The sequence below is a fragment of the Solanum dulcamara genome, chromosome 2 (assembly GCF_947179165.1).
Source record: "Solanum dulcamara chromosome 2, daSolDulc1.2, whole genome shotgun sequence".
In the NCBI taxonomy this organism is placed as follows: Eukaryota; Viridiplantae; Streptophyta; class Magnoliopsida; order Solanales; family Solanaceae; genus Solanum; species Solanum dulcamara.
The window spans coordinates 79,982,427-79,995,201 of NC_077238.1; the positions used below are offsets into that span (position 1 = coordinate 79,982,427).

Here is a 12,775-nt window from a genome sequence, read left to right on the forward strand (position 1 = left end):
CATTGCATTGAAAATCATATATAGACGTAAAGTATTCCTTAAGAAAGATGATTTTGTATTTTACAAAACTGGAACACAAGACCTATGATGACATTATCTCTCCTATGGTACCATACATATTTAATACAAATTGAAATTGATGTATTATTGTATGTTTTGGCAATTATATTATGTGACTCAGGGAAGGTCAACGAGCCCTACAAATCGTACCTTGTTTTCAGAGAGGGGGTTTGACTTGTCAGGACTAAATATTGGGTGTATTAGGCTGACATTAGATATTGATACCTTAACCATGCCCCTTGTCCTAAGAAATTAAATTATATCCGAGTATGTGGTCTAGTAGTCAAAGCAAAAATATCGAAAAATCATGAGATTTTATATTTAAATTCCAATAGAAATAAAAAAAAACAGAACCCATTAGGGTGGTCCAGTGGTTTGGGCTTGAGACTTTCATGTTAAAGATTTCAAGTTTGAAATTTCTTACCAGTGAAGCAAGGGTTTGTCTTCTGGGTAGGGCTCATCGCACCAGACTTGTCTAGTGCAGGTTACCTCTCTTTTCTAGTTTGCGAGTTATTGCATAGGAGCATGGGTCTTACTCTGTGCACACCCAAAGGATAGCAGTTATAGATTTTTTTTGTCATAAAAAAATAAAATAAGAAAAACAGATGATTTCCTATTTGTTCGAGCTAATTCCAATGGATATAGAGAGTTGATTAATTTTTATAATGGTGGGAGGTAGGTGGCCATAGGTATTCTGAAAAATTAGTTGAGGTGCACACATGTTAGCGGACACAATGATCATAGGGCAGTCTGGTGTACAAATTAAAGCATTCTGCGTTCAACAAGGTCTAGGGAAGGGTGGAATCTCAAATAGAGGTGTGATGTAATTAGTCTACCATAATACTTGCATTAATGACAATCTATTCGACTCAATTTCGTGACCTACAGATCACACAAGGAAAACTTTATCGTTGCTTTAGGATCTCTCCGAACAAAGTGATTATCAGAATTAAAAAGATAAAGAAATTTGGGATGTCTTTTGAGGGGTTTGTATTTTTTTTGTACGTTTTCTTTATTTAGGTAAATATACTTTAGAATTTAGATGTATGAATAGAAAATAGCTAGAAATTGTTTAAGCAAAAAAACAAAACAAATAAATAAACTTAACTAGATGGTCCTTCATTACAAATTGTCGTTGGTTACTCAAACAAACATGAATAATTTCAAAAATAAAATATATAGAGACCTGAAAATTAAGTTGTACAAAGGTCAACTGGACAAGAACTGGTCCTGTCCCTAAAAATAATATAATTAAATAGACAAAATTAAGAGAAGTTACGAAAAATTATACAAGACATGGTATCACTTTGGCTTTTACGATATTTCTATTTTCACAACCATATGTAGCCTATCTAAATCTTAAATTTTGTTCGAAAGATATTTTAAGTTTTCACTTTGATGGTAGGGGAAAGAAAAATATATTTTTTTCACTGTGAAGTTAGAATTTTCATCAAGAAGATTCAAAATATAATGAAGTAAACAAATAAAAAGTCAAGAAAAATTCAACGTACAATATATATACGTACAATATTGACTGATCTACACAATGTAATTTTCCCACGAATTGATTTCAATTAACTCCGATCCCTTTCGCAAGAGTAGCTAGCTCTGCCTTGTATATATATGGAATATTATTTTTTGACAAAGGAAAAATCAAGCACCTATATCATAGACATTATCAAATAAAACTATCGATCTTAGACGATTTTAATTTCTTTCATTTAATTCTTGATTGTGCTACATGTGCGTACCTGGTGATAATGCATATTCTAATCTTGTTTAATATTGTATTGTATCCGTCTTAACCTATACTTTTATACAACATTTTTATAACTTGCCTTTTTGCATGGTCCTAATATATGTATCTTCTTAATTATTACACTAAGTATTCACGTAATTAACATTCTTCCTCTACACTGTTACAGCCATCTTAATTAGTTTAAATTTTAAAACTATCTATAAGGGGGCTCAAGATAAACTGTCTTAAACCAAAATTTGACTCAAACTAATGTGAAAAATGGATAAGTTCATTAATTTGTTATGGTTTCATGATAATTTGAAAACCAACTACTGTTTCGTAAAGGACTTGAATTATAATAAGAGAAACAACAACAATAATATATTCAATGTAATTTCATAAAGTGGAGATCCGGAGAGGATAAGGTGTACATAGAGTTTGTCCCTACCTCATAGATAGAGATGTTATTTATGATAAACCCTCGACTCAAGGAAAAACAATTCAAGGTAGTTCAAAAATTATAATAAAAGAAATTAGAAAAATAACGTATATAGTGTATATATTAACTGGATACAAGAAGTAGGCCCAGTTAGGACTTTAACTGGATATGGGTTTGGATTGTGGATACAAGATGTAGGCCCAATTGTTTTGAAACTTAGGCCACATTTGTTTTTTGAAGATATGCAACTGCATAATAAGATGTGTATTAAGCTATGAATACTAAATAATTAAAATTATTTTTTACAATATTTAAATAGATAAACTTATCTTTATAATTTAAAATTGATAAATATCAAATTCAAATAAAATACTAATAATAATCTAATACTATAACAACAAGATCTATGTTGGGGGTGATGCTACATATGGTAAAGGTATGGATGATTTTGGACAGTGGTGGAAGAATAAGGGTTGATGTGGTGAGTTGATAACATGGACTATCATTTTGACTAAAATTGGATGGGCTAACAGAGGAAGGACAAATATGAACCATTTTTATAACATTAAGGCCATATATAGATCGATAATATGACATTAAAGACATATATATTTTATAACGGAGGGCAATTATAATCATTTTTCAATGCAGACGGTCAAATGTGACTAAAGCAAAAAGTGGACCTGTAGTTCCTATTTTCTTAGAGGTCACCTGATAGCTAATATAAAGACAACTTATTTCATTATTAAAATTTTGCATAAGTTCTACAATGTTTGGTAGCTAATTAGGAAGTAAGTTATTCATGTATAAGATAAATAGTACGACAATTGTTTTTTCATTTAAAAACCTGCATGATTAAATACATGTATACGGTATGATGAAATTTGTATATTATCTTATGCAAGGTAGAAAATGAAATAACTAAATATCCGCATAATTAATATCTGCATTATTAATACCTATATAAATCTAACCATCTGTCGATTCTTAGAGGAATATTACAGTAAAACTTCGTTTAAACAATGTGGTAGGAAGCAACGTGCGACTTGAAGGACACAACCCCTTATTGACCCAAGCCCAATAAAACCAAAAAGCCCAAAACACTTTGCTATCACCAAATTAGCCCATTAAGCTTCCCTGCACCATATAACGAAACCCTAATCTCACATCCTCAAAATCCCTAGCCTCTTCCTCCATTTTTCTTCCTTCTTCACAGGTAAGCAAGAGAGAACAAAAAATGGTGTCCGGTTCAGGAATCTCCGCAAGGAGGATAGTGGTTGATGCTCGTCACCACATGCTTGGTAGGCTTTCATCGATTTTGGCTAAGGAATTGCTTAATGGACAGAGAGTTGTTGTCGTTAGGTGTGAAGAGATTTGTCTTTCTGGTGGACTTGTTCGTCAGAAAATGAAGTATCTTAGGTTCCTTCGTAAGAGGATGAATACTAAGCCTTCTCATGGACCTATTCACTTCCGTGCTCCTTCTAAGATCCTCTGGAGGACTATCCGTGGGTTAGTTAGTTAACACTTTTGAGTTTCAATTGATGATTTTGCTTGAAAAAGTGCTTGTTTTTGCTGAAAGTAGATTTATTTTGTGATTTGTAGATTTTGTAATAACTGTCTATAGATATCTGTCGATTCGATGGGTGTTGTACCTGTGTAATACTATACATACGGGGAATGTGAGCTGAGAGTCAATCGGAAACAGTCACTCTACCTCCCATGGTATAGGTAGGAGTAAGGAGTTATGCTGTGGTTTGTAGTTAGTCTGGTAACAATTTCTGTTAGTAGCATCCTAGACAGAATGTTCGAATACACGGCTTTGTTTTCGGTGGAGCCATGAAGTGCTCAGGCTTGGAAACTGAATAAATGATATTTTAAAAGTAAAAGATTGAATTTACTGGTAGTAGGAGATTCATTCGAATACTTGAGTTTCAATTAGTGATTTTGGTTGAAGAAGTGCTTGCTTTGCTGAAGTTAGATTGAGCAGCAACTGTTTATAGGTATTTGTTATTTGTAGATTTGATGGATGTAGTACCTGTGTTATTCTATAGGACTGATATATATATACATATTGTGTATATATACTTCATGAAATAACAAATTTAAGAAACATGTTCAGTTAGTCTGATAACAATATTCTATACCAGCATCCTTGATCGAATGTTCGAATATACATCTTTGTTTTCGGGTGGAGGAATGAAGTGCTGAAGCTTGGAAACACAATAAATGATAGTGTAAACAGCTCTATATACTGGTTGTTGGGTATTCATTTCAGAGTTTAATAATGGTTTTTTTCCTTGGGTATGCTTTTCTTTTTTTCCTGAAGGCAGATTGTAGCTGGTGTCTGTAAGGGAAAAATGTACTAGTATCTGATATTAAATTGCAAATTCTTCTTACTTGTAATGTATAGTATGTTTTGGTATGGTGTCCACTTTAATGCCATTTTATTGAGTTTGTTGGAACCTAGTCATTTGCAAGGAAGAATTTTCAAGACTTTGCAAAAGTAGACCTTTTTATCTAAGCATGCATGTCAATGAAGGATGCATTGATGGTTTAAGTTCTTAAGTCTAACCTATCATGGTTGATTTATTGGATGGTTATGTCAAATTTTCCTCTCTGGTGTGTCTAATCAGATCTAATTATTTTTTCTTAGGATGATTCCCCACAAAACTAAGCGTGGAGCAGCTGCTCTTGCCCGCTTGAAGGTTTATGAGGGTGTTCCACCTCCATATGACAAAATCAAAAGGATGGTCATCCCTGATGCTCTCAAGTGAGATTGCAAGGCTGTTCAGGTGCTTACTTTATTTTAGTATCAATGTTGTTAACACTGATGTGTTTGCCTTTTTTCGTATTTAGGGTATTGAGACTCCAAGCAGGACATAAATACTGTCTCTTGGGTAAGCTTTCATCAGAGGTTGGATGGAACCATTATGACACTATCAAGGTGAATTTCTTGCTTTATCCTTTCTATTTGACCACCAATCTTGATTTTTTTTATTAGTGAGAGTATCCAAGCTTGTCTTGCACACACACTGTTGTGCCTCATTTGACTCTTCTGTCTCCATGTTGTCGTGAATTTAGATGGTTGTAGGTTTCACTTTGCCGATTTCACTGTGTCCTGCTTACGTTAGTTACATTGCTAATTGAATTTTTTTTTTTTGGTTTTCTGTGTTTCTGTGGTATTTGGATAGTTGCTTACTTCTCTCTTGAAACATGATTATTACAGGAGCTTGAGAACAAGAGAAAGGAGAGAGCCCAGGTAGCATACGAGAGGAGAAAGCAGTTGGCCAAACTCAGGGTTAAGGCCGAGAAGGCTGCTGAGGAGAAGCTTGGTCCTCAACTTGCTGTTATTGAACCTTACAAGTATTAGAGTGTAAAACGTAGTTTATCTAAGGTGAAATTTTGCTGAAGATTGAGATTTCGACTTAATATGTCTTTTAAAGATGCTACCTGTACTGCATGGTTCAGTTTTTGCTTCTAGTAATATTTGAGCAGACTACATTGTTTAACTATCTTTTCGAAGTTATTTATTTTATGGTTTTATTGAGATAGCTTTGTCTCTACTCCTTGCTAGTTTGCATTCTTATCTGGGCTTAGCAATAAACTTAAGTTTGTTATACTACTGTTTAGCTGCGAATCATCGAGGAACGACTAGTGTTTCTCCATAGTCTTCAGTGAAACTTAATATAACATGGTATGAGATTTGGTAATAATTTGTTTGAGTTGACATTTATTGCATCTGAAGATATACACCGTGTTGTATTTCTCTGTTAGCTGGGTGAGATTGTCTTCATCCTAAATGTTGTGTAAAATTGCACGCTACACTAATTTTTTGTATCTAAAATTTCATGCCAGCATTATCTTATATCATTAATTTGATTACTACTGTCGTTACTTAGGTTACACTAGTTTTGTTGCTACGTGTTTCGAAGAACGATTTTTCTTCATCCGAGGGTCTATTGAAAATAAACTCTTTATCCTCTCACAACGGCATCCCACTCCAGACTCCATGATGTTTGTATTTTGTGCTTTCTATTTTGTATCTTGAATAGTCATAAATAAAGTTCTAAATTTATGATCTAAAATAAGTTATAAATTATCATAAATTATTGAGTATTGAGTAAAAAGGTTGAACGATTTTATTTTAAAGATTCATCTTGGATTGTTCTAATTGGGAATTGGATTGGCTTTGGTGTAAATATTTGATGCAAATAAGTTTTTACTACAAAGATTAATGAAGGAAACCTTTCTACTAATAAACACATATTGTGTTATTGTCGTAACTCATAATCTTGGTTTCAATTTGTCCAAAATCGTTATTACAAATGAGTCATATCCTAACTTAATTTTATAATTCGTATCAAATTAACACTCAGAAAAATTTAATACTGCATTTTCTATAACAAAAAACAATTTGCAAGGTAATTTGGCGTCATCCCAAAAATCCGGAGCATATAAACTACCCTGTTCTCTTTTATTTGTTCAGTATTTCTACTTTTTCTTTATGAAAACAAAATAATTAAATATTTATTTTACTAAATTATCAATATTGTGAAACTCTACATTTGATCACTAGTATTCCAATAAATTCGAGCAATAATTATCTACGGATAAAGATAAAATTTTAAAAAATAATTAATTCTTTCTTGATTTATTAAAATGAACAAATAGAGGAGAAAAAATAATTTTAATATATTGAATAAATAAACAAAAGAAAAAGTGGATGGATATCACATATTTGAATGGAAAGTGAACAAAAAATAAGGAAAATTGATTTAGAAACCCATAGTGTTATATCATAGTGAATGAAGGTTCATCTCGTGATAATTTTGAATTATTAGGCATCATTGTTCACGTTCATACTTTTAAATAATTGCAGATTCTATGCCTTCAAATTTACTTTCTTTTATTTAAACCACCCACACTTTATACTCCCGCTTCTTTTTAGTTGTCATGTTTTGCTTTCCGAAAATCAACTTGATTAATTTTTAAAGATAAATTAGATTATATTAATTTGATATTTTAAAATAAAAATTCAGATATTCAAAAACTATATAAAAAGTACTATAAATTGTAATTTTTTTTCCAGATATCCACTTTCCAATTTCTCCCTAGGAAAATAATTTTTTTCCCAAATTTGTTATTGACCTCACCCATTCACTTTCCATATCTAACTCCAACTTAAATTTAAAAAATCGACTAAAGAACAATTAAGGGAAACAAAATCTTCCTCATTTTGTTTTTAGAGAAATTTAAAATACTTCTACTACTTAAGAAAATCATAGTAAACTCTTCAAGTAAATTACTTAGCGAGTGTTTGAACATAAAAAATGTGATTTTAAAAAAAATAGTATTTGGAAAAAGTTGAAAAATTGTATTTGAATATTGGAGTTATGTTTAGATATAAATATAAATTGGAGTTGTTTTTGAATGTAAGTGCTTTTGGAGTGAAAATTATGAAAATAATAATTTTTAGAGTTTTAAAATTTTGAAAAATTAATAACAATTATATGTCTAAACAATTTTATTATTCCGATAGCAAGTGAAAAATTCATGGTCAAACGGGCGCTTTAACATTTTAGAGAAGATTTTGCAAATCATTTGAATGATTTTCCCGTGAATAAATTTCTTTATTAGACTCATACTTTCCATCTTCAATTTACTTCCTGAAAATAAAAACAGAAACATCTCCTTATATAGAATTGAAAAATTCAAGTAGATCATTTTAATTGTTCTTCACCTTTTTTTTATATTAAAAAAAATATTATTTTTCTTGTGAAAATGGTTTCTTTTCAGTGTTATGTTTTCTACACAATTCTTTTTCTTTTCTTCTTCAATGGATTTTCTGAACAAGAAAATTCAAGAATTTATCATAGGAGAAAACAAATAATAAATTTACCAACAGTTTATGTTGATCAATCTGGCCATGGAAATTATTCAACTATTCAATCAGCAATTGAATCTGTTCCTCTATATAACCAAAATTGGATATGTATATACATCAAAGCTGGAGCATATAGGTACTCACCTGTCGTTTTCTTTCGTTTCGATTATCGTACTATTTGTTGTTGCTGTTAATATTATTCTTTTTTCTATTATATCTATATAATTTTGATATGTTTTATTTGAGCCGAAGGTCTATTAAAAAAACAACCTATATATCTAACCTTCACAAAGTATAAGTGTGAGGCTGTGTGTATACATCACAATCTCTAAACCTCACTTGTGAAATTTCACTTATTGTTATAAGAAACAATTTGCTCATTTGATTTTAGTCATGCTAGTATGTTTTTACTATTACTTTATGTCCAATGCTTGTTAATTTCTTTTTTTAGTCTCGTTAGATATTTATATGTCGATAGAATATATATATATAACTTCTAGTATTGGAAAAAAATATGTTTTAATAATATTAAATTGAGACGGACTTAAAGGCAGCTATATATATGCACAATGCAAGAATTATATCGTCGATCTCAACGTGTTTGAAGCGAGAGATAGTAGTTATTGTTATTAGTGACGAAAATAAAATTTAAACTAAAGAGGTTCAATATTTATAATACATTACACGTAGAGTGTGATTTTTTTGACAACCCATGGTTGTTGTTATATATTATTTCTATATCATTAGAAAAATGTAATAAAAGTTTTATATTGAGACTCACTTAAATATGGATCAAAATTAATAATATATGTAAGATTTTTATAATCGACTTCAACTTGTCTGAATTTGACCAAATAACTATTGTTGTTATTGTATCATATTTACCACTGACTAATTGGAGTGGAAATTTTATGCAGGGAACAAGTGAAAATCCCTAGAGAAAAGCCATATATTTATCTCAAAGGAGAAGGAAAAAGAAAAACAAATGTGACATGGGATGGTCATGACTCTATTGCTACTGATGCTACATTCATATCTGAAGCTGATTATACACTTGTCAAAAGCATAACCTTTATAGTAAGGAAACCCCCCCCCCCCCCCAACCAAAAAAAATAAATTCAATTTAATGAGACATTATTCACTACTAAAAAATACGCAAATTTCTGACTGAATTCATAAGAAATTGACTTGTCAGAAACGTTTTCGATAATTTATCCATTGGAAACTCGTGTTTTTTCAGTGGTGGTTAGTATTTTTTATAAGCGTGGTGTCTGCGCTAGTTCGCACGCACCACTGGACCTTGATAATTATGGTGTTCGGGTCAACTTACACTCACCTCAATTAATTTTACGGAATACTTGCGACCTCCCACCAACAATATGGGCTAGATAGATAAAAAAAAATCACCTAATGCTTTTATTTCATCTGAGACGTCATGATTCTCAATTCACTTCATCGACCAACTTGGATGCGGTTAATTTTTTTTTGGTTGACAAGCTTTATGTGTATTATTTTTGTTCAGAATTCTTATAACATTCCTCCAAAAGTGAATGCTGTGATGCAAGCAGTGGCAGCAATGATTTCTGGAGATAAATCAACATTTTATAGATGTGGATTTATTGGAGTGCAAGATACATTGTGGGATGTACAAGGAAGACATTATTTCAAACTTTGCACTATTGTTGGAGCTGTTGATTTCATCTTTGGTGATGGCCAATCTATCTATGAGGTAAAATTGTTTGCATCATATTTTGTTTTATTTGTTATTATTTATAATAGTAGACATGTTTGTTGTATGGCTAGGTAATTTAACTTGCCATAAAATTTGTCTCCGTGTCTGTTTGATCATGAATAATTTTCATTTTTTTTCTCGAAAAACTGTTTAAATATACAATTTTTATAATCTTTGAAATTTAACTTGAATTCGAATAACTCCAAAAAGTTGTTTTTTTTACATGTATATGCATGTACATAGGTTATGAATTCTAAAGTTATGGATATATAAACTATTGTGTATATGAATGTATATCATAGGTATAGTGTAATGTATACACAATATATACAGTTTGTAAATTAGATGGCCGAATGATTCTGACTCGTAATTATCACTATTTTTTCTTTTACCCTTTCCTAAGAGCTCCTATCCCTTTTGTTTTCTTGATGACTCGACTCCATAACCTCAGAGGTAAAGATGAAGGGTGTCAACCATTCGACCAACCCCTGTTGTCGACGTAGTGTTTTATTTGTTTTTTTACTAATTTGTTTTTTTATATATGCAGAGATGTAGCATAGTAGTAAATGCAGGAGGATTAAATGGAATAATAGGATTTATTACAGCACAAGGAAGAACAAGACCAAAGGATCAAAGTGGATTTGTTTTCAAAGATTGTGGAGTTTTTGGAACTGGATTTACATTTTTAGGGAGGCCATGGAGGGACTATGCTAGGGTTCTTTTCTATAATTGTTCCATGTCAAACGTCGTCGTTTCGCCCGGTTGGGCTGCTTGGAATTTTATTGGACGAGAGTAAGTTTCGATCCTTTCCTATATTTAAGTTATATGCGTGATAGAAAAAGATTTTTACGTTGTCCGTAGATTTTATTTTTTGTTTAATGATCATATGATGTTTGGAATTGATTCAATTCGGTATTCAGAATTTACTTGTCTTATTTGTATATTAGAAGGAGTTTTAGAGGGGTAAAATTCACAAATAGCCACTTTTTAGTCATTTTAATTGAAATAACTATTATCATGGAGTTTCAAATTATGTCGGCATTCTCATTGAATTTTACTCATAGAATTTGAAATTTTATGAATTTGGTTATTTTTTAAAAACTAAGGCCGAAAAATGATCATAGAAGGCTATTTTTGTAATTTAGCTCTCCCTAGCAAAGAGAACTCATAGTTGGGCTAAATCACGAGAAAAGATGACAGAAGATGGTTAGCTTGCAAGGTGACTGACAGAAATTTCTTTTTATGAGGATAATGAGACCTCGTGGAAGAGCCTTTATCTTTTCATTACATCCTTTGATGGTAGGATTAGTTACACATTTTATCAGGTTACTAATTTATAGAAATTTAAATATAATTAGTTTCAAAATGACAAAATTATTTAAATCTTCTTTTATATTTATTATATATATAGAATTTAGTATGTGGAAAACTTTTTTCAGAAAATATTTTTCAGTTTAATCACAAAATAAACCTAATGTGATCTGCTCCCTGTCAAATCTTGTGCATAGCGAAAATTTAGTGCATTCTGACTTTTTTTTTAGCTTTCTTATATAAACTCATTATTATCATTATCATGGTTATAACCATTATTGTAATTTGTTTATGATGTAGGAATCAATTGACATTTTCTGAGGAAAATTGTAAAGGAATTGGATCAAACACTACACAAAGAGTGTCATGGACAACCAAGTTGAGCCAACAAGAGTTGCAACAATTAATAAGCCTATCATTTATTGATAATGAGGGTTGGATTATGAAGCAGCCCCTCAAAGTACTATAGATAATTAATTAGCTTAATTAGATTATTTATGGCACTTAATTAGCTTTTTTATTTCCAGATGAATGAAAGATCCACGTTCACGAATGTAACAAAAATTATTGGTAGAGAATTTGAATCCTTAATTAAACCATGTTGGATTTTAAATGTTTTTTCCTTTCTATTTTACTTGTAATAATAATAAACATTAGATGTATATTCCTATTTTTGTGGGACATATGTTCATTGTTTCAATTTCATATTTTTTTTTTTTGAACTTCTCACTGGTTAAGGTTAGCCATCAAAAAATATAAACAACAACAACAAAAATATCGGTGTAATTTTATAAATGGGGTTTGAGGCGAAGAGAGTAAAATGTACGCGACCTTATTCCTATTTTGTGAAGACTGATTCTAATACACTCTTGACTCAAGTAACATATCTCAAATAGTATGAAAAGAAGTCATACTTGACTAGATAATGCTTGACTATCTACTAAGCGTTTACTTTAATTTTCGACCTTCATATTCTCTGATTCTATCTACGACCATTTTCTCATAAAGCTACAAAATTACGCACCACATAAGAAAATTTTCTATAACTTTTTATTTTTATTTTTTAGTGATACCTCTTCTTAGTAGGAACCAAATATTAGTAGACCTAAATTGTCTAGGAGAACAAGACATGAATTCCATATATTTGGGTCTTCCAAGGAGAACGACTTTTCATAGAACTAAAAAAAATAATAAAAAATAATATATATATATATATATATATATATATATATATATTTTATTTTTTATTTTTTTTATTCAATGTCCAATACTTATATATATACATCAATTTGAATCTGATAATTACTTGGATTATATAATAGAAGACTGCGAAACAACTTTTTAAACATTCCCTTGGGAATTTTTTTAGCGTGGAGAGGTATGCACAAATTTTAAGTAAGGACGTTTTAGTTATTCAAATTTCATTTATAAAATTACTATGTATAGTGTTAAGACTCTTTAATTATATACTAGGACAATTATTTATTTGATTCAATATTTACATTCAATAAATGAATTTAACATTAACAATAAAAAGATTAAAATGAAAAATGTACATAATTTCATCATAATTAATTGATATATCTTCTTTTTTTAAATTAGTTTTATATA

The 12,775-nt window shown here is 30.5% G+C and overlaps 2 protein-coding genes across 2 annotated transcripts; both read left to right on the forward strand.

Annotated features, from left to right (window-relative positions):
- The first annotated feature begins 3,384 nt into the window (after positions 1-3,384).
- On the forward strand, positions 3,385-5,784 carry LOC129880954 (60S ribosomal protein L13a-4-like). The gene is made up of 4 exons (XM_055955231.1): positions 3,385-3,746; positions 4,891-5,007; positions 5,094-5,181; positions 5,464-5,784. Exons 1-4 carry the CDS (start codon positions 3,475-3,477, stop codon positions 5,605-5,607), a joined length of 621 nt encoding a protein of 206 aa, XP_055811206.1. The 5' UTR covers positions 3,385-3,474; the 3' UTR covers positions 5,608-5,784.
- Positions 5,785-8,018: 2,234 nt separating this feature from the next.
- On the forward strand, positions 8,019-11,633 carry LOC129873637 (probable pectinesterase 29). Its single transcript, XM_055948768.1, has 6 exons — positions 8,019-8,032; positions 8,114-8,257; positions 9,039-9,198; positions 9,644-9,850; positions 10,401-10,645; positions 11,465-11,633. Exons 1-6 carry the CDS (start codon positions 8,019-8,021, stop codon positions 11,631-11,633), a joined length of 939 nt encoding a protein of 312 aa, XP_055804743.1.
- Positions 11,634-12,775: the final 1,142 nt, after the last annotated feature.

Bases quoted from the DNA above. Each gene is read 5' to 3' on its own strand.
- LOC129880954 (XM_055955231.1), top strand. From the start codon at position 3,475: ATGGTGTCCGGTTCAGGAATCTCCGCAAGGAGGATAGTGGTTGATGCT. The intron at 5,008-5,093 runs GTGAGATTGCAA...TTTCGTATTTAG, and splicing joins GTCATCCCTGATGCTCTCAA to GGTATTGAGACTCCAAGCAG. The intron at 5,182-5,463 runs GTGAATTTCTTG...TGATTATTACAG, and splicing joins ACCATTATGACACTATCAAG to GAGCTTGAGAACAAGAGAAA.
- LOC129873637 (XM_055948768.1), top strand. The intron at 8,258-9,038 runs GTACTCACCTGT...AATTTTATGCAG, and splicing joins ATCAAAGCTGGAGCATATAG to GGAACAAGTGAAAATCCCTA. The intron at 9,851-10,400 runs GTAAAATTGTTT...TTATATATGCAG, and splicing joins ATGGCCAATCTATCTATGAG to AGATGTAGCATAGTAGTAAA.